Source organism: Gymnoscopelus microlampas (genome assembly GCF_963454915.1).
Source record: "Gymnoscopelus microlampas genome assembly, chromosome: 19".
Lineage (NCBI taxonomy): Eukaryota > Metazoa > Chordata > Actinopteri > Myctophiformes > Myctophidae > Gymnoscopelus > Gymnoscopelus microlampas.
The window spans coordinates 1,966,397-1,989,795 of NC_139956.1; the positions used below are offsets into that span (position 1 = coordinate 1,966,397).

The 23,399-nt window shown below is 41.5% G+C and overlaps 1 protein-coding gene across 1 annotated transcript; it reads left to right on the forward strand.

Annotated features, from left to right (window-relative positions):
* Positions 1–4,879: 4,879 nt before the first annotated feature.
* On the forward strand, positions 4,880–18,830 carry ift46 (intraflagellar transport 46 homolog (Chlamydomonas)). Its single transcript, XM_084042858.1, has 7 exons — positions 4,880–5,095; positions 7,506–7,640; positions 9,631–10,001; positions 11,410–11,503; positions 12,365–12,496; positions 14,990–15,105; positions 17,101–18,830. The coding sequence occupies exons 2-7, from the start codon at positions 7,512–7,514 to the stop codon at positions 17,363–17,365; spliced, it is 1,107 nt and encodes a 368-aa protein (XP_083898984.1). The 5' UTR covers positions 4,880–5,095; positions 7,506–7,511; the 3' UTR covers positions 17,366–18,830.
* Positions 18,831–23,399: the final 4,569 nt, after the last annotated feature.

Consider the following 23,399-nt stretch of genomic DNA (forward strand, 5'->3'; position numbering starts at 1 on the left):
ACTCACTACAGAGACACATTTCATATACTGTCTGTTTAATGATGTAGAGGACCACTATATTAACACACTCACTACAGAGGAACACATTACATATACTGTCTGTTTAATGATGTAGAGGACCTCTATATTAACACACTCACTACAGAGACACATTACATATACTGTCTGTTTAATGATGTAGATGACCTCTATATTAACACACTCACTACAGAGACACATTACATATACTGTCTGTTTAATGATGTAGAGGACCACTATATTTACACACTCACTCCAGAGGAACACATTACATATACTGTTGGGCAGAAACCTCTTATCTCTGTATTTTAACTTTTTTTGCCATTCTATGTCGCACAAAAGTAGCCGATCTACAAGCTCAAAACATGTCACAGTGCGATGCATTTTGAGCTTGTTTATCCTGATTGTGTTTTGCTATTTTTGAATTAGAATCCTGATTTTTATTTAATATCAAATGCATTTAGTTATACTTATGTTAACTTTATGAACTTAAATACAAATACATTGGACATAAAAAAGACCATACAATGTTAATACTAGTCATTAAGCTACTAATATAGACTGAAGTAATTAAAGCGGGTCATGTTTGCATGTTTGGAAACAGCTGAAATCAATAATATATCACTATTCTGATATTAACCTGAGGGCCGCATGTGGCCCCCGGGCCGCCAGTTGCCCATGTATGCCATAGAATGATGCTGCTTTGACTATTAGCAACTTGTAAAACATGTTGTGGTGGATCAGTGAACATGCAGGCAAATCTGTATCAAGTGTATTTTTCACTGAACTGTGTGTTTTGGCTTGGCCTCTCCCCTCCGCCCCCCTTTCAGACTCTCCTAAACCTGAGTCCAGCTGGTTTAGATGCAGGTATGGCAGTAAGGACATTATATTTGTATAGACAATTTAGGCATTTAGCAGACACTCTTTATCCAGAGCGACTTTGAGTAATCAAGGTAAACATACATAGAATGAATAGAGACAGTGTAGTCTCTCAGTAAACACAGGTAAACCAAGAACCTATCAGTATAATAATACATTAAAAAAATATTGGTATGTTCAAGCTATACAAACTATAGGATGCCAGGGTCAACAAATGGACCTGGCATCTGTCTGAATTACATTTTAAATTTGGCATAAGACTGCATGGTATAAAAACCCAGCAAGAAGCATTTAAATGATTAAGAACAAGAGCGGACATGTCACCTGGAGAAGAAGCTCATGGACATTCCCCAAATGCTTGTTTTTAGTTGGATCTTAAATGTCCACAGAGGCTGCAGCTTCTAAGACCTGAATTTATGTCAGACCTATCAGTCAGTGTGCTGTGAGTTTGTTTCTCTGTTGCACATAGGAAAAGATGTCAGCCGGAGCCATCTGCTGGTGAAACAGTGTAACAACATGTCAGTGAACATTTCAGAGTGGGAGCTACAGACTGAAGGGCTGAAGGCTCTGTCACCTTTGTGATTAACCTGATATGAGGAATGACCAATAGACCCTAAGGCCAGGGTCCTGGTCAGCTGACCTGAGGGTCCACATATGGTTGTAGCAGGTCAGTTAGATCTCTATATACTAAGTATTATTATAATAATGTATTATTGACCATGCAGACGCAGAGCTCTCTAAGTGAGCACCAGGACCTTGAAGCCAGTTCAAAGAGGTCAGAACTGGAGTGATGTGACACATTCTGCTGGACCTGGTTAACGGTCAGGCAGGCATTTTATAGAGGCAGGTGAAAAGTGAACTACAGTATCAGGTAAAGCTAACACACACCAAAGACTGTGCTGAGTCTGATGACCCCCTCGGAAGCAAAATTAAAAGACAAGAAAATAAGTGTTACACACTCTGGTTCTATACACAGTGAGTTATTTGTATTTTTAATTGGTTAATGTTTAGTCCTTAATGTTGGCCTTCCTCAGAATCAACACAATGTTTTGATTCTGATGAAGGAAGGCCAACAGGACCAAACAATAAAACAAATCACTGCATAGAAGAGTGTGGTGACACTTTCTCTTTTGGCTGCAGATGGACCATGGATCATATGCCTGAAGAAGAAGGTGTGCAGGTTATTTTATTTTATTCTAAGGCCATATTTTTGCCGGTGCCTTACCCATTATCCCTAAACTTCTTTGCCATTTCTTTTTAGTATTTTTAAAAAACATTTTCAAATAGTTCAAATAGCCGATCTACAAGCTCACAACGTGTCGATGTAGATCGGCTAGTTGAACTATTTGAAAATGTTTTTAAAAATAGTAAAAAATGCCAAAGAAGTTACCTGTGCTCCTGACCCTGAGCTGATCAGGTGTACACAGACTTATGACTTGATTTGGGATATCGTTTCATGTACCATGTACCCCACACAAGCTGATCAAGTCCTGTCCCCTATATGCCGGGGTAAGTTATACCCCAGGCTGTGAACCACTGCTTTAAATGGCTAACGACTTAGATTATTATTATTATTACTACTTGTACCCTCTCTGTCTCTCCTTCTGTCTGTCTGTCTGTCTGTCTGTCTGTCTGTCTGTGTCTGTCTGGTAGTGTTGATTTTGACAGCAAATTTTTATTCAGTTTTAGTCTTTTGAATCAAATTCCATTTAGTTTTTGTAATATTTTAGTCATCTGAAATGTTTTACTGTTAGTCTAGTTTTATTTGACTAAATATAAGTTTTAGTCGACTAAAATATATTTTGGCGGTGCCTTGATGGCGTCGTAATGGCTGATTTTATACTTGGTGGCATGCTGAAAATAGCAGATCTACAAGCTCACAACGCGTTGCAGCGCGACGCGTTGTGAGCTTGTAGATCTGCTATTTTCAGAGTGCAACACCCGAGCACAACCAAACATAAAATGACTTGTCTTTTAGTTCTACTGGATCTCTTCTCCACTAGATCCCTCATAACATTTTAGTCTAGTTTTTATTTGTTGACGAAATTGTCAATATATTTAGTCTCAGTTTTAGTCATCTGTAGATTACTTTTTATTTAGTTTTCGTCAGTGAAAAAAGGTAGTCGACCAACATTTTTTGTCATAGTTTTAGTCGACGAAATCATCACTGCTGTCTGGTTCTCAAAGTGGGGTCTGGGGACCCCCAGGGGTCCTTGAAGGGGTTCCAGGGTGCCTCCAGACAAAATGGGGAACAGTTTAACCATTAAGCACTATTTTAGTGTTTTGGCTATTCGAAAACAGTCGATCTCCAAGCTCACAACAAATCACAATGCATTGCATATTTTTGCAAAAATCTTTGGCACATGTAGACACATCTTTGTCAAATTTCCTCTTATGGGGTCCCTGGCCACAACGTCTTTACAGATGAGGGTCCATGGCCAAATACACTAATTCGGGGGTCCTTGACATGTTAAAGAACATCTGACTGTTCTAATCCATTCATTGGATTAGATCTCACAGACATATCAGAATGTGTTTTTTTTTCTCTGCTGCAAATTTTAAAAGATGGCGTTCTGAGCCATCTGCTGGTGAAACAGTGTAACAACATTGTGTCAGTGAACATGACTGTTTTTATATAAAAGGTTCAAACCTGGAAGAACAAAACGACTTCAAATACTGGTGAAGGGTTCTTGAGCAAGGCATTACAGGACAGCTCCCCGGCACCGGTCAGCTCCAGTAAACACTTCAATAAACAGTAATAGACTGTGGTTGTACTGGAAGCTAAACAGTTCAATGACAGTTTGAAACCGTTGTACTGGGAGCTGACCAGTACAACCACAGTGTGATACTGTTGTACTGGGAGCTGACCAGTGCAGTAGTAGACTGTGGTTGTACTGTACTTGTTGTCAATTATTTGTACGAGCTCTTGTTTTATTGGATCTTGTTTATTCGATACACTTATTTGTTGTAGCTCTTGCTCATTTCATTTGACTATTTGTCTCATCTGTTTAAGAACGTAGGTAGCTGATATATTACACCTTTACCTTAGTGCTAGGTATACTCTCTGTTGCTTGTTTTAGAAGAGAATGCACTTCAGACTTCTGGTGATTAGTAGTTTTCATGTCTACCTATGTTGAAAACACTTCACAAATCGCTTTGGATAAAAGTGTCTGCTAAATGACTGTAATGTAATGTAATGTACTGGTCAGTAACAGTAGTTTAGAGGTTGTCGGCTACTGGTTACTTTAGCTAATTGTAAAGGTTTCCATGCACACAATAATGCCAGTGGAGAGCAGCAAATATCATCAGATATTTAAGCAGAAAGTGGATGTTTCAATGCATTATGACCACTTTTCATATTTGAAATTGTATGAGCAAGACACACAGTGCACCTTGTTGACATATGTCTCCCTCTCAAAAATCCTTACATTTGTGGGCCTGAACATCATCAGCCTGTCAAACTACTGCAAAAACCTTAAAGACGTCCACAAACACAACACCAGATCACGTTCAACCCAGATTTGGCTCAAACAAGGGGATTTTTATACATTTTATATACGGTATTTGGAAACTTGTGAAATGGGACATTCTGCATAATGAGTACTTTCTACTTTTGGTACTTTAAGTACATTTTTATACCAATACTTTTGTAGTTTTACTCAAGTAAATTTTGAATTCCGGACTTTTACTTGTAATAGAGTATTTCTATATTGCAGTATTGATACTTTTACTTAATAACTTAATTGCTTAAAAAATTGCAGTTATTGTCAGGATTATTATTACTAATTCTGATAACTAATAACTGCAATTAATAATAACAATAATGAATCGTTATTATCACGATACTGTTGTCTTCTGCTGTTTCTAAACACCTCCACGGCCACAGGAGGCGCTGTGAAGCCTGCCGTAGAGCTCCAAAGAGGACTCCATATCCCATGATGCACAGCGCGGGCCGCGGAGCCGTTGTGGTTGTTGCTAGGACACCGTCAGCTGCTGCTTGTTGTCAGCGAGCTGCGTCTGAATGTTACAGTCTGCGTTTAATACGTCATACTTTACATTATTACGTCATATGTGTACGTATGACTGAATAACAGCCGTCGCGTGACGTCAGCAAATCCTTAAACGACCGAAAACGCGAGATTTTAAGCTGTTTAGCTTTGTGATGCTAAGTTGCTAAAGCTGATGTTGATCCAGACAGGTAGGCTACTGTGTGTGTGTGTGTGTGTGTGTGTGTGTGTGTGTGTGTGTGTGTGTGTGTGTGTGTGTGTGTGTGTGTGTGTGTGTGTGTGTGTGACTTTGTGTGTGTTTAAGTCATTGGTTCTCAAAGTGGGGTCCGGGGACCCCCAGGGGTATTTGAGGGAGTTCCAGGGGGTCCCCAGCTAAATGATGGAACCAAATGGACCCTTATGGGTCTGTAACTCTGAGAGTGTACAAATGGAACCAAATGGACCCTAACGGGTCCATTTGGTTCCATTTGTACACTCTCAGAGTTAAGTTAACATTCATTTTACACCATGAATTGGGGTCCCAGAGATAGAAATGCCATTAAATGGGGGTCCGTAGCCCTAATGCATGTCAAACTGGGGGGTCCTTAAAATGTATCTTTTCAAATGGGGGTCCGCGGGCTAATAAGCGTCCATTTGGGGGTCCTTGACATGAAGAAGTTTGAGAACCACTGGTTTAAGTGACACGAATATCAGAAACAATATAAGCTTCAAATAAGGTATTATGTCCTGGTGTTAATGACGTATTATGTAACTTTTCACTTAGTGGATATGTTTCTGATATTATATAGTTTAAACCAGGGGGTCAGCAACCTTTAGACATGAAGTGCCATGTTTTAATGTTCTTGATAGTCAGTGTGTCAACATTAAAGTTTAATGATGACATCACATCAAAATGTAATTGTAAATGTCCAACAGATTTTGATTGTCCATATATAGGCTGTATACATAACAACCTTTATTTTATTCTGTCAATACTTTCTTTGACATCAGGTTTTAATGACCATTAGAGTCAGAGCAATAACCTCACCTATCACTCAGACTAAATAATAATAATAATAATAATAATAATAGGCCTACTACAATAACCCCCAATAATCTCTCAGGCTGCCTCCCCAGGTCAGAGTTATCAGTTTGAATGAATGTATAATTATGTGCAGGGTGTAATTTGCATACAGATGTGAGCCTGAGGTGACTTCATTTAATTGACTACATTTTCTAAAATATTTAATTTAATTTTTATTTATTTTAAAAGAAAAAAAACTTTCACACGTGTGCCAGTGATCCCCCTCTCCTCTGTGCCAATGTTGGCACAGTGCCTTAGGTTGTCCACCCCTGGTTTAGACTGATTCTAGGTTCATTGTTTAACCTGTGATCCTATAGTTTACTGAGACACTACACTGTGTCTCTGCAAGCTCTTAGATCCTATCTTTAATATCTGACATCTAGAGTTGTAATACCAACCCTTAACAGTCCATACATCCACACAGAAAAGTCTGATCTGATTGTATTACACAACGTTAAACTCACCAACATTACAGCTGTACGGAAACCTTGAATTATCCTCTTTGTATCTGGAGAGTTTTTGTTTAATAAAAATCCACCATAGAGACATGTTATGATGATACTTTCTGTCAATACATTTTGTGCAGCTTTTCTAAGTGTGTCGTAGTTTGGAAGCCACTCAACGGTCCTGTTTATAAACGTCTCATAATGTAGGAGGCAGCAGGACGTTGCGTTATTGAAAACGAACGCTTCCACACTCTTGACACTTAAAAAAATAATCACCTGCACGGAACGTGATCCAACTGGGAACCTCACTGTTGCCATCCAGCCACTCTACCCCTGAGCCACTGCCAGTGGCGTCGTTAGGCGGGGGCTTCGGTGGCTATAGCCACCAATGTTTTACCCAAAGCCACCAATAAAAAAATTAAAATTAAAAAACATTTTTTTTTTTTTAAATTATATATCTATCACCCTAACCTAAACCTACCCCTAACCCTAAAACCGAAATAAAGTAACAAAAAACGGGGGGAAAAGTACCCAAATCCGCGATATTCGTGGAAAAAAATCGCACGCGGGGGGGGGGGGGGGGGGGGCACGCACGCTGTGCACGCGTGCATGTGCCCGTTGCCTGCGGGGCTAAGCCCCCGATCTAGTAGAGACCTAGCGACGCGTCTGGCCACTGCCGCCCCTTATAGACATAAAGTATCTCATAACACATCTCTACGATGGATTTTTATGAAACAAAAACTTTACAGATACAAAGAGGATAACCAAGCTTTCTGTACAGCTGTAATGGTGGTGAGTTTAATGTTGCTTAATATAATCAGATCAGACGTGTCTGTTTGGATGAATGGGCTGTTAAGGGTTGGTATTGGAACTCTAGTCTAGATTCCATCCAGATATTAAACATAGGATGTAAGAGTTGCTTGCGGCGAGTATGATCCTATATTACTGAGGCACTACACAGTCTCTATGCATGTGATGTATGACTTATTGTGAGTCACTCTGGATAAAGAGTTGCTGCTAAAGCAAGAAAATATTTTTAAAATAATTTTCTCCTCTCCCCTCCCCTCCTCTCCTCTCCTCTCCTCTCCTCAGCATCAGATGGAGCGTGGTAACCGTGGTAACAGTGGTAAACTGATCTCTAACCAGCCTTATGATGAGAGTGTGGAGGTTCACGACTCTGAGGATGTAGCCAGTATCTACACCCCCACACCACACACACACAGCAAGGTAACACACACACACACACACACACACACACACACACACACACACACACCACGGTAACGCACGTCGCACACGCACATACATCAAGGAACGACACACACACACACACACACACACACACACACACACACACACACACACACACACACACACACACACACACCAAGGTAACGCACACACACATTATATAAAAATCACACCCTGTGTGAAGTGAGTGGTGCCTTCGATGAGCCCCGTATTGATGTTGTCATCAATGTTTGTGGACAGACATACATACATACATACATACATACATACATACATACATACATACATACATACATACATACATACATACATACATACATACATACATACGGACACACGGACAAAGTCATGTATAGGAGTTAGTGATGCGCGGGTCGGGTTTTTTCATGACCCGCCCCGCCCCGCGACGGACCGCAACCCGCCTCAACCTGCCCCGCGAACCCATATATAAATCTATGGATTAACCCGCCCCGCGACCCGCGATTTTTTTTTTATTCTGTAAAATCATGGTTAGAAAATAATCCCCAAGTGTATTCAAACTGTTTTATTGTTATTATTCTTATTCTTATTAGGAATAAAGACAAAACAAGAGCATGTGATTTTATTTATTTTTTTGCGTGTGAGAGCGGCTGACCCGCTCACCCGCAGCCCGCATAAAATTCTCCGAAATTCTGACTTGACCCACCCGCGCCGCGGGTTGACCCGCGGGTCCCGCGGGTTACGGGTCAACCCGCGCATCACTAATAGGAGTGGTTGCCTTCGGCACCACTCTAAAAGAAGAGGAGGTCCACACACTGGTAGCTCCCAGTAGAAAACGTATTAATAAGTTAGCACAATGTTTCCACCACAAAGGGTCTTCATCAGGTCTGACACCCTGGTCCCCCTATTTAACTGTCCCTAATGTTTACATCGCCATACACGCTGAGGAAGGCTTGACGCCGAAACGTGTCCGTGTCTGCTGTTGTCCATATGCTGCTGCATATGAATTAAAAGTACCAGAAGGACTTTGGAGTTTATTTACGGCTCGTATAAGCCTCAGGGAGCTGAACACCCCTGCCTTACATAGTTTCGGGGTCACCCTTTGGGAAAGGTGTAGCACCTGTTAGCCCCCCCCCCCCCCATCAGGGTTACCAGACTACTGCCTTGTAGTGAGCCCCCCGGAAGGTCAAAGGCTAAGGACCTCCCTTGACAAGAAAAGGGTGTCTGAAGAAGTTGCGCTCTCAGCAAACGACCAGGTCATTCCATGTAATGTATCAGACCTGATGAAGACCCTTTGTGTTCAAAACATTGTGCTAACTTATTAATATGTTTTATAATGGGAGCTACCAGTGTGCGGACCTCCTCTTCTTTTTCTATATGTGTGTATTTTGGTTCAGCACCTGATACGTTTTTCGCGTTTTTTGGGTGTTTTTTTGTTACTTTATTTCTGTTTTAGGGTTAGGGTTGGGTTATGTTATTTTTGCCTGATTTTACCGATTTTTCTTTTAATCAAAAAAGTAATTGTAAAAAAATAACAATTCCAAAACATTTGTTTTTTTTGCTAAATCGATTCCCACCTATGGCTGCGCCCCTGATGTGTGTGTTGTTCCTTGATGTATGTGTGTGTGCATGTGTGTGCGACGTGCGGTACCGTGGTACCGTGGTTACCGTGTGTGTGTGTGTGTGTGTGCTTCCTTCTGAACTCACAACACAAACACACACACACACACACACACACACACACACACACACACACACACCCCACAGTAACGCACGTCGCACACACATACACACACATCACGGTAGAGATGTATTTCTTTTTAAACACAAATAGCTGATGTAAAAGCTCACAACACGTCACGTTGCAAACTTGTATATCTGCTATTTTCATTAGGTTTAAAAACCAAAGATGTTATTAAGATCTAATCTATATTTTATGATCAATTAAATCCATTAACCCCTGCATGTCATGTCTCTGGTGTCTCAGACAGGACCCGGCCACGGGAACAGGAAGGGGCGTGGCCTGATGGCGGCGGCCAATAGCAGCAGCGACGAGTTTGACGAGGAGGAGGAGGGTGGAGTAGGGGAGGAGCAACAGCAGCAGCAGAAGGCCAAAGAGCCAATGGGACGGCAGCCCGCCCTCCTAACGAGCCCTAACGAGGGGGCGGGGCCGGAGCAGGAGGAGGAGGAGGAAGAGGAGGAGGATTCCGAGGAGGAGGAGGAGGACTCTGACGACGATGAAGACGAGGATGAGGATGATGAGCGGGGGGGCGGGGCTGAGGGGGCGTACCATCCCGCAGACTACGACAACCTGCCCGTCTCCACGGAGATCAAGGAGCTGTTCCAGTACATCACACGGTAACGGCTTTTTATCTATAACACTGGTTTTCAACCAGTGGTCCGGGGACCACCAGTGGTCCTTGAGGGAGTTCCAGGGGGTCCCCAGCTAATGATGGATAGGAACCAAATGGACCTTTATGGGTCTGTAACTCTGAGAGTGTACAAATGGAACCAAATGGACCCTAACGGGTCCATTTGGTTCCATTTGTACACTCTCAGAGTTAAATTAACATTGATTTTATAATATAAATGTGGGTCCCAGAGATAGAAATGCGGGTAGAAATGGGGGTCTGTAGTCTAATGCATGTTAAACTGGGGGTCCTTGACATTAAAATGGTTGAGAATCACTGCTAGAGCCGTGAAAATCGTCTCTTATTGGGGGTCCCAGGCATATCTTTTCAAATGGGGGTCCCTGGGATAATGTGTGTCAATTTGGGGGTCCTTGACGCAAAAAAGGTTGAAAACCACTGATCTATAACCATTATGTTATACTTTGGGCTATTCAAAAATAGCAGATCTACAAGCTCCGTTCAGCTTCGAGTTGCACCTAGATCTGCTGTGTTTGCACCTAGGATCGCAGATATGTTGTTCCAGGGACCCCCATCTCAAAATATGTTGTTCCAGGGACCCCCATCTCAAAATATGTTGTTCCAGGGACGCCCCAGAAGCACAGATAAAATGTTCGCTTAAAAACATAAATATATTTCCAAAGATTTGCACACATTTTCAAGATTTTTCAAAAATAGCAGATCCACAAGGACTAGGACTATATTTATTATTTGTCATATGTTTTTATATAGTCTTTTGTTTCTTTTTTTGTTTTTAATATTAAGTAACTCAAATTATACGTAATGTAAACAGTGAGGTTCTCGCATAGTGTTTCTTACCTCACCGGCACAACAACTAAACTGTCAACTTTCCTATGAAAATAACTAACATATCATGTGTATGTAATTATGTACGGTATATATATGTACTGTTATGCAAATCAAATAAATCAAATATATTGTTGTACAGATACACTCCTCAGATAGTAGAGTTATAGATCATCATAATAATGTGTATATTGTTGTACAGATACACTCCTCAGGTAGTAGAGTTATAGATCATAATAATGTGTATATTGTTGTACAGATATACTCCTCAGATAGTAGAGTTATAGATCATAATAATAATGTGTATATTGTTGTACAGATAGTAGAGTTATAGATCATAATAATAATGTGTATATTGTTGTACAGATAGTAGAGTTATAGATCATAATAATAATGTGTATATTGTTGTACAGATAGTAGAGTTATAGAACATAATAATAATGTGTATATTGTTGTACAGATAGTAGAGTTATAGAACATAATAATAATGTGTATATTGTTGTACAGATAGTAGAGTTATAGATCATAATAATGTGTATATTGTTGTATAGATATACTCCTCAGGTGGTAGAGTTGGATCATAAGCTGAAGCCGTTCATTCCAGACTTCATTCCTGCAGTAGGAGACATCGATGCCTTCATAAAGGTAAACAACTGAAAGTAACCATAGAAACCACCATGTTATTATTATTGGCTGTCTGGGGTTGCTTTCAATTCAAATCAATTGTATTAAAGTGTCAAATCACAACAAGTTGTCTCAAGACACTTTACATGTAGAGAAGAGACCCCACAGTCCATCCTGAACAAGACATTTTGCGACAGTGGCAACGAAAAACTCCCTCTTAACTGGAAGAAACGTCAGGCAGACCCTAGACTCTAGGGTGGGGGCCTTCTGCCTCGACCGTGTCGGGGGAAAGAAGAGAGAGAGACAGAGGAGAGACAGAGGAGAGACAGAAAGAGATACAAGTAGTAACAATAACAATAGTAGCACATATAATAGTATAAGATAGTATATGATAATATATACAGCAATAATGTGTATGTAGTATATAATGGTATAATATAAGAATGTTAAGATAATATACAGTGTAGTGTAGTGGTATAGTGTAATGTAGTAGAAATCCACGGTCATGCTCCATGGAGAGGCCCGGTCCTCAGTCACAGTCTTGAGCCGCAGCTGGGGGTCCGTAGTGACAGTCCATGGACCTGCGACGTGGGACATAGAAGAAACTCCGGGGAGCGGGTCCCCGGGTGTAGAATTAGTGGCTTTGACTGGTAGCGCTGCAGATTACAATCATTCATAGTTTAATAATCATAATTCATTATCATTGAGACACAAACCATGTTGGACAGAATTGTGACACGATCTGAGACATTGTGATATTTTTGTTTTGACAATATTAAAGATTCTCTCTCTCTCTCTCTCTCTCTCTCTCTCTCTCTCTCTCTCTCTCTCTCTTCTCTCTCTCTCTCTCTCTCTCTCTCTCTCTCTCTCTCTCTCTCTCAGGTCCCCAGACCAGATGGAGTGACAGACAGTCTAGGTCTGTTGGTGTTAGATGAGCCGTGTGTCAAACAGTCTGACCCTACTGTCCTCTCTCTGTGGCTGTCTGAGGACACCAAACAACACAGTACTACACAGGTACACACACACACACACACACACACACACACACACACACACACACACACACACACACACACACACACACACACACACACACACACACACTGTCCTCTCTCTGTGGCTGTCTGAAGACACCAAACAACACAGTACTACACAGGTACACACACATTTGAAATATGTATTAATGTCCACATAATAAGAAGTACAGGATGTACAAAGGACATAAACACTGCCAGTGCAGTCAGATTATAAAGGGAAAACAGCCAGTTACAAAGTGCATGTAAAGCAGAGCATTGTTACATACAAAACAGTATGTAACAATAATAGCTGATATTGAGCAGTACCTTGCTAATGGTTTAGCCCTCCTTTTGGAGAGGCCGGCCTTTTGCAGGCCCCTCACAACCAACTTGTGCACGTGTCCTAGACTACCAAAGATAAAAAAAAAAAAAACGTTTACATCTGTAGCCTAGCTGAGAGATGGTCTGCTCTAGCTGATGATATTTTAGCACTTTGGTTAGGAAGGCTTCCTCTAAGCTGTAATCAAAAGTACAGCCGACCTCCAGAATGAACACCTCTCTATGGTTTTCATTAACAACAATGACATCAGGGTGTTAGCTGAAGGTTAAACATGCTCGGCTTCACAGTAGAATGCTTATACAGCATGATGGAGGAGCTGAAAATAGAAGAGATATCTTTAGATATCAAATCCACTATTCTGTCATGCCTACTTATGTAGAGTCCCCTGTATACATGACACCCGTTTAAGATGTGGGACATGGTTTCAGCTATTTGTTCATGACCATGATGTATACAGTGAGGAACACACACACACACACACACACACACACACACACACACACACACACACACACACACACACACACACACACACACACACACACACACAGCGACCCAGAACAAGCAGCAACAAGACAACACACACAGGCCCTCACTGAGGCACACAGACTTATTTATCTCTGTGCATAAACTATTTACTCAGAGGAATTATGTTCAATATGAGCGGGAGGCTTAAAAGAGACATTTTGGCTGTCTGTGTTAGTCAGAGAGCGAGAAGGTACAGGTGATGAGGTCGCCATAAGAAATCCCTCATAATACGCGGTCGGTTGGGCTTTCACGACTACAGATTTTTACTGGTCGACTAATTTGATCCAGTGGTAGTTGACTAGTCGACCAGTCGATATTTACTTATCAAAATGTTTTTTAAATCAACTATTCCACTGGTTTTCAACCAGTGGTCCTTGAGGGAGTTCCAGGGGGTCCCCAGCTAATGATGGATAGGAACCAAATGGACCCTTATGGGTCTGTAACTCTGAGAGTGTACAAATGGAACCAAATGGACCCTAACGGGTCCATTTGGTTCCATTTGTACACTCTCAGAGTTAAATTAACATTGATTTTATAATATAAATTGGGGTCCCAGAGATAGAAATGCGGGTAGAAATGGGGGTCTGTAGTCTAATGCATGTTAAACTGGGGGTCCTTGACATTAAAATGGTTGAGAATCACTGCTAGAGCCGTAAAAATCGTCTCTTATTGGGGGTCCCTGGCATATCTTTTCAAATGCGGGTCCCTGGGCTAATGTGTGTCAATTTGGGGGTCCTTGACGCAAAAAAGGTTGAAAACCACTGAACTATTCGACTAGTACCAACAAGGTCGACTAGTGGTTATACTAGAACCCCTGCTCTAAATGCACCTCAATGTTTATTTTGCGTCGGGGAGTGTTGTGTGTCACATTAGTCCAACTAATTGTAACTAATGTAAGCTAACTAACGTACATAACGTAGCGTAACTAACAGAATACAGACACGTCTCCTCTCCTCAATTCAGTGGTGAATACCGCTGGGCGATGGTTGACCCGTTATTAACGTAATGAGACCGAGCCCGGCCGGACGGGCTCTAACGGGGCTCTAACAGGGCTCTAACAGGACTGCAACAACACATCACATGACATGGACCTTAGGATCCAGAACAACTGGACCCTGATCATAATCTGATCAGAATACAATATGATTGTTTAAGTTCAGAACTCTGCCTGATCTTTGTAATTTAAGGCTGAGGCGTGTAGCCTCTTCTGGCCTCAAGGGGGCGTGCTGTGCTCAGTGTGGGAGGGGGAGGGAGAACTTATCTTGTCTCTCTTTTTGAGCAAGCAGATGATTTCATTTAGTTAACAGAGAAGACTATTCTCTCTGTAGGCTGTGTTGTTCAATGGCTGTAGTTATTGTCAATGTGCAGTTTCTGTTTTTTACGTTTGATGTGACTTAAAGCTGCACTATGTAACTTTCTTCTACGCCGGATTTGAACCTGGTTTCCTGAAAGCTTTACCACTGAGCTAATAGAGCCCGCCTGCTTGCTCAGGGGATAAACTGAATCTTGACCATTGGGCCACAATTCGAGGTGAGACATGACCTTTGACACGATCTAAATGTCTCTCTCTCTCTCTCTCCCTCTCTCTCTCTCTCTCTCTCTCTCTCTCTCTCTCTCTCTCAGTTAAAGAAGGTGTCCAGTGTGTCTAACGCTCAGAAGAACCCCAGAGCGTTGGACAGTTGGATGGACAGCATCTCAGAGCTCCACAGATCCAAGCCTCCAGCCACAGTGCATTACAGGTACACATTACATTATATTACAGTACAGATTACTTTACATTACATTACATTACTAAGTGTGACTAACATACTCTCTGATAATGATACCAGCATTGTAGGCAGTAAATCGTAAATCGACAGCTTTTCTGACACTGGTATTGATACAGGAACAACACTCTAATTACAGGTTTGTTAGCTGTGTTTTTTCCTGACCGCAGCGTTAAGAATGTGATGTAGCTAGCATGTTATTTAACCACTTGAACCCCTGCCTCCCCATTCTGGGGGGGGGGGGGGGGTATTCACGCCGATCTACAAGCTCACAGTGAGCTTGCGGAGGCGAAGATCACTTTGGTAGAGGTGGACAAGAAATATAAAATGATTTCTCCATTGATTAGAAATTGATCATTCAAAATATGCTCCTGATTGACCTACATTGTAAGCTGAAACAGATCTCAAAGTCACTCTTTTAGCACGTAAACGAACACAAACAAAGCTGATTCAGACAATATAGAACAACACCAAACCCACTACTGTTTGGGCGGGGGGGGGGGGGGGGGGGTTCAATGTTGTAGCGCCCTGCTTCTAAATTCCGCCGTTTTTCGCCGTTTTTTCTTTTTTTCTTCACGCCATTTGGTGCCCCCCAAAGGTTGGTGCCCTGTGCTGCGCTGATTTTATCCGCCAGATTGGGACGTTCACGGCATATTCACCATCACGGTGCGTTCATCATCGGTGACGAGTGCCTCTCTCAGAGGCCACTCTCACACAATCACGTGCAGCATGCGTCCCCTCCGCCTAATGGCTGTGTATTGGGCCGACTACTGCTTTAGAGTGATTGTGTGAGTGTGGCTTCAGGAAGTAAATTCCTGTCCCAGCGGTCCCAGCTGTTGGTACGCAAAAGTGCTTCCCTTCGTCTGATGTGCCGTGCAGCATGCATGCCCACCAGTTATGTGCACCCCTGGATATATACCTATTCTTCTTTTTTTAAATTCTTTATTCGGATCCCCATTAGCGGTCGCTAGTCTTCCTGGGGTCCACATAAAACTTCACAACATAAAACAACATACAAACGTCAACTGACACTCGTCAGTCCAAAATTAAGCTACATTAAAAATGCCAATGATATGGACACAGGAACATTGGTTAAACATCATGTACAAAAACATATTGATCATTCTAATTGTGTGATCTCTCCCATTAATATCTGTTTAATAGATTTTTTGAATACATATTTGCTCTTAATTTGTCTAATATTTGCGGATAATGAGTTCCATTGTTGGGTGGCTCTATAAATAACTGTTTTTTTTAAGTACTTCTGACTTTGGTTTTGGAAGTTCCAAATACCCTGAGCTTACCTGTCTTGTTTGATATCTATGTTTTAGACCTGCATTAAATAATTGATCTCTGAAGAAATCAGGCTTCCCCTCAATAATTGCATTTCTGGAACATTTTATAAGACTTGATGTTAACTTAGCCTTAACAGTTAACCATGCCAAACTGTGGTGCATCCTTGTAACATTAGTTTTAAAAGAGCAATCCAGTGCTAATCTTGCAGCTCTATTTTGTGCTAGCTGGAGTTTTCTTATATCCATTTTAGCAGCAGAGGACCACACAACCATACAGTACTCCAAATGTGAAAGAACTAATGCCTGTGTTACCTCCTTTCTAATTATTGGTGTAATATAGGGAGAACATCTGCGTGTGACTGCAATACCCTGCCCCATTTTCACAACAATACTATCAATATGATCCGACCATGTCAAGCGCTCATCAATTGTGACACCAAGTAACTTTATTTTATTAACTTGCTGTATTGGGGTCCCCGCCATAGATAAACTCAGTTGGGAGTCCCTAGACAGCATATTTCTAGTGCCCAAGACAATGCACTTTGTCTTGGACACATTCAAGATCAATTTGTTTTCTTTTACCCAATTTGACACCAATTTTAATTCATTTAAACCTATGTTGTCTGAATCAACGTTGTTTGCGTTCGTTTCATTTTTTTATGGTTCCTTCCAGCCGCTCCATGCCGGACATCGACAGCCTGATGCAGGAGTGGCCCCCCCAGCTGGAGGAGCTGCTGGGGCCCGTGGGTCTGCCGGGGGCCAACCTGGACTGTGAGCTGAAGGACTACGTGGAAGTGGTGTGTGGTCTGCTGGACGTCCCCGTCTACAAGAACCGAGTCCAGTCTCTGCACGTCCTGTTCACCCTGTACCAGGAGTTTAAGAACTCCCACCACTTCAAACACACTGTCACACCTGTTCACCCTCTACCAGGAGTTTAAGAACTCTCACCACTTCAAACACACTGTCACACCTGTTCACCCTCTACCAGGAGTTTAAGAACTCTCACCACTTCAAACACACTGTCACACCTGTTCACCCTCTACCAGGAGTTTAAGAACTCTCACCACTTCAAACACACTGTCACACCTGTTCACCCGACCGGCTTCGAATGCTATCAATGCATTGAATTGGACATTATCACGTTTTATCAGACCATTGAATGGGCGTAATCAGGAGATACTGACCTACTCGGAGGCAGAGCAGTCCCCACAACATGATTTACCATTCTGTGCCTATCGGTACATAACTCGGACGGCGCTGAGTAGGCTCAAGCGAACGTTGCAGCGTTCGGCTCGGCATCTCACTCGCTCGCTTTAGCTCGCTCTGTGGTGCCTCACGTGGCTCCAGTGCACTTGAGACTGTGCGCCTCCGTCATGGTCCCAAACTCTGGACCATGACGAGGGGGGTCATGGACCATGACCCCCCCCTGGGTGTAATCAGGAGATTACATTGGGTGTAATCTCCTGATTACACACAATGAATGGTCTGATGAAACATGGGTAGGTCAGTATGTCGCCTACCTAGACCATTCAATGGTCTGATTCAACGTGATAATGTCCCATTCAGTGCATTGGTAGCACTCTGTTCACCCTCTGCCAGGAGTGTAAGAACTCTCACTCACCATTTCAAACACACTGTCACACCTGTTCAGTGTTCACCCTGTGCCAGGAGTGTAAGAACTCTCACTCACCATTTCAAACACACTATCACACCTGTTCAGTGTTCACCCTGTGCCAGGAGTGTAAGAACTCTCACCACTTCAAACACACTGGTCCTGTTCAATTTACAATGTAGGCATTTAGCAGACGCTCTTAATCCAGAGTGATTTACAGTAAGCAAGGTAAACACGAGGTAATACAACAAATGCATAGAAATAGTAATTTAGGATCAAAGGTAAACCAAGAACCTATCATCAGTCTGAACAGTATAATATCAAAAATGATCTGTACATTGAAACTATACACAATAGGATGCCAGGTCTACAAATGAGCCTGGTATCTGTCTACATAACATGCTATCTAAATTACATTTTAGCCTTTGCATTAGACTGCATGGTCGTCATGGTTACAGGTCAAGTGCTACTGGCTACCGTTGTGGATAACAGTTACCGTCTGAATCACCATGTTGCACGTTGTCGCCACATTTTGCCGCCTCATGGTTTAGCAAGTGATTCTACTTTGGTTCAAATCCCAAGCAAAACGTTTCAGAAACTTAAAACAGTTTAGCAATCTTTCTGGGAACACTCACACACACATGGACTTCACTACGCTAACGTCTTCAGAGTATAAACATCTTTCTGTGTGGTTGTATATTCTCTGTTTGATGTTTTTGATTTATTGATTGAATGAATACTTCATTAACAGTTTGCAAAAAGTACAGAGGTACAGTTATACAATGATGCTAAAAGGATAACACAAAAAGCCCAGAGGGCTTGTTTCTATTGTGGTGCTGTGTATTCATTTCATCAAGACGTATAAAGACACACAATTCTATATAATCAATACTGGGAGCAATAAAAGTATATTTGCAGAAAAACAGTGTATTGTCAAGCTAGAAGACTTGTCTCGGTCCAGTTGCAAGTTGCAGACAGGTGCTCTTTTATGGCGGTTTTGAAGGAGGGTAGCAGAGGTGGGGACTTGGTCTTGAGACTCGACTCGGACTCGAGTCCCGATTTTGATGACTTTAGACTTGCTTGATCAAATCAAAAATAGACTTGAACTTGAATGCCAAAGACTTGTGACTTGACTTGACTTGAGCCATCTTGACTTGAGAATTCAAGTATTTTCAAGTCACTAAATACTTTACAGCCGGGCCATCAATGACACCTAGTGTCATATTGTAGTAGCGCCTGTGCTCCATGTGTTACAGTATGTTACCAAACATACAACCGCACACATGTGCGTTGAGCCAACAAAAATGGCTGCCAATGTTGAACAGTTTCTTCAATAACTCTATAACAAGGCAAGCAAAACTGGTCTATATCTATGTTCTGAGGGTCAGACAATGTGTGTAAGGTATTTTTAATGTAATTAGTGGTAAGCCTACTCCTAAATATGCAAATTAGAGGCAACCATTTCAGAAAAGTACTCAAAGTGGTCCAAACGCACCCCCCTTATTTTCTTTTATTTTCTACTTATCTCCATAGACTTAAATGTATTCTTGGTGACCGTACTCTGGGCCAGGAGGGTGCTAGAGCTCTGTCAATAGTGTCCCATAGAGCAGCGTTTCCCAACCGGCGTGCCGCGGCCCTTTAGTGTGTCTGAGATGGCTTGGTGTGCCGTTTAATATTTCAAACGAAAAAGAACGAAAGCAACCCCCCCCCCCCAGAACAATAGATACGATGCACACAGCCAGTCGCCACCGGGTCCATTCACTGTGTCCATACTCTACCATACAGATTGGACACAATTACATTCTATTCATTAAAAAAAGTTACATAGTGCCGCTTTAACACACAAACTGCTAGCCAGCTACCTAGATTGTACCATAAAGCCACAGGAGAGCTGTGTAAATAGACATCACAACCTTACTAACATCTAAGAAATCCACAATTTTACAGTGTTACATTAGAAAACACGCAACATCATTTTTGTTCATGCAAGAGACTTGAATAATATCACCCCCTCCAACCCACCAAATTAAAGCTGTAATCCCACGTTTTATGTCCTCCTGATGGAGAGACTAAACAACTTAAACCATATACTTAGTTGACCGTATTCCCCAGGGCTCTATACTTGGCCCTCTCCTGTTTTCTCTGTACACCAAATAACCGAAAATGGCCGATCTACAAGCTCACAACATCCATGATAATGTTACTTGTAACACGTTGTGAGCTTGTAGATCAGATGTTCACTGTTAGCCCCTGAATAGGAATGTTAAGATTCAAGTGGTTAATTACAACTGTAAGACCCAGGATTTGAACCTGGGTCTTCTGCATGGGAGCCAAGAGGGAATCCCCACTTGGGAGATATTGGGCGTAGGAGCTTCAGGAAGGGCTACTTGTCAACCTGTTAGGTGTCCTAGCAGGGAAAAGACACTAGTATAAATCCCTAAGGGCTTCTGATCAATGTAGAGTTTAAGTGGTTAAATATAGTTCACTTTATATAGAATATCCGTTTCCATTATGTGTCGAATTATGTGCTTTCAGATCAGCCTTTAAACCCTGCTTCCCTTAACCTTGGGTACCATTGGAGCCGTTATGGCAAATCCCAGGCCAGGGCAGGTGATCTGAGGTCTCTCTGCCTATTAGGCCTACTAAACCATTGTCAAAGAAGAGAAGAAAAATTATGCTGTGATATTACAATTATCTGAATATTTATCCTTTTTATACTTTGAGACTATGAGTCAGTCCTTCCTTAATATTACTTTTTTGATCTTGAAGAAATAATCAAGAATGTGATTATATTATCTTGGTTTATTTTATTGTTTTATGACCATACTGTATTATGTCTAATCATGTGTTTGAATTGTACTCAGCTTGAGAGATGTAACGTACTGTATGGGGCTGTTTGTGCAGCAGTGACAGTGGAGCAAGGAGGAAAACAGAAGTTGATTAAATTACAAAATTTAGCTGGAAAGTACATAGCAGGTATGTATCCTGTACTTTGGGCTGGTCAAAGCAGATTACCACACACACACACACACACACACACACACACACACACACACGCGCAGAAGCACTCACATACAGTAGATTGCTTAGGGTAATAGGGTGTGGGGGCACAACACTGCTGCAATACACAGGCACACACACGCATGCACGCACGCACCGGTGGTGGTTTATCCAACGGGCTTGAGGTGCTGAAGCACAGGGCACCAACCCTTGGCTTGGGGGGGCAGCAAACGTCGTACAAAAAAAAAAGAAGACGAAAAACGGCAAATTTAGAGCGTCCGTTTCTAAGGCCCCCCCACCCACGGTGCCCGGGTCCAAGCACCGGGCACCACGAAGGGTTAATCCGCCCCTGGCACGCACACACACTCACGCACGTGCGCGCTACCGCACACATACATTGGGTGTGAGGCATGAAGGCAGTGATACAGACACACTCATATGGGAAAACCACAGGGGGGTCAAGAAATAGGATCTTGACTGTAATGAAGCAGAGTGGCAGATCTAATGCTGGACAAGATGAAAATTATGATTATTTGAATTATGTAATTTAATCAACAGTATTGATCATGCTGAAGTATGAAGCTAGAATATATGTCAACATTTGATAATGAAATGGAGGAGAAGTGATCTGTTGCTTATAATATGAGTGATGGAATTAATTGTTTATTATAATAGAAATGTGGAATTAATAATGACTGAATCAAAGGACATCTACATTTCAGTTTGGTTAATTACATAAATTACCCACTCGACATATGACTGATTGAAAATAACTTTATACTTGACGTTTAACCACTTGAACCCCAGCATCCCTATTCTGGGGGGAACATTCATCATATCCATTTAGAGAAGTCTGAGAATGGCACGTTTTAGATGGGAATAAACAGTATGGAATTACATTTTATGGGTTTTGATTTAAAGGTAGGGTAAGTGATTTACTTAGGCTAAAATAAGTGTTAAATAGCTCTATATTGTGATAGCAATCATTGCTATAGAGTGTTTGTTCAGTAACAGTGTTAAATAGCTCTATATTGTGATAGCAATCATTGCTATAGAGTGTTTGTTCAGTAACAGTGTTAAATAGATCTATATTGTGATAGTAATCATTGCTATAGAGTGTTTGTTCAGTAAAAGGAGTCTCCCATGTCTCTCCAGCTCTTTATTAAACAGATAACAGTGCTCTCTCCTGATTGGCTTACATTTTGTCACCTACCTGAACATTATTATATATTAAATTATTTTTACTAAAGAGCTGGAGAGAACCCTGTGACCGAACAAACCCTCTGTAGCAATGATTACTATCAGAATATAGTACTTTAACCTTTTTAACAAAAACATTTTTTTAATGTTAATTAGAGTTAGGGTAAAAATAGTTAAAAATAGTTAATGATTCCAATATGAATGATAATTAGCAACATGGGGTTTATTAACAACATTGCACTAATCAGAGCAATGGTCACCGAGTTATGGGCATTTGAACTGTTAGACACTGCTGTAACACTGATGTAGTGCCATGTTCGGTGATGAATGGAGCAACACTGTGCCTGTGTTTGGTGCTGATCATATGTACTGTATGTACAGTACACATATGTATGCATGTATGTATGTAGCACATCAAGATGTCCGACAGGTTCATGATGATTTTCGTCTCTGACCTTTCTTTTTCCATTGTTTCATAGGCTTACATCACAACTATACAAGGACTAAGACTTTCTCATCATGATAGAAGATGTCTCATCAAGATATCACCGTGATGGAAACCACAACAATCAAAGCTCCTTACCCAAGGTAGAATTTGATCACTAGGAATGCTTGATCACTTGACACTGTCCTCTGAAAATCCAGCAATCTCTACAATAACCATATGACACACACCCACTCACCTCTGCTCCTAAATGGCCCTTTGCTCATTTAACGTGCTACGGTAGGCGAAGTAAATAAATAATTAGAACAATTTCTGAAATGTTTTGAAAATACCGGATCTACAAGCTCTCAACATGTCATGATGTAATGTGTAGTCGATTGGCTTTGTGGCTCAGTGGTTAATGCAGAAACACTATCATTGTAAAATGTGTAGCACATTGGCATAGACACTATGGCATATTAGGAGTTCATTATGTATTTCTGGTCAAATTATTGATCACTTATTTTGTATGTCTGTGGCAAAAATTAAATATTGATGAAAATGTCCATCACAAGCTGGCATAATGATGACGTAGATGATGTAGCATTAACACCTGCAACTGATTAAATAGATATCAAATATCTAAATATTGAATCAAGCAACTTATATACTTTCTGAAGTGCACACAAAAATACAGATAAGTAGAAAAGAAAAGAAGGGGGGTGTGTACGGACCA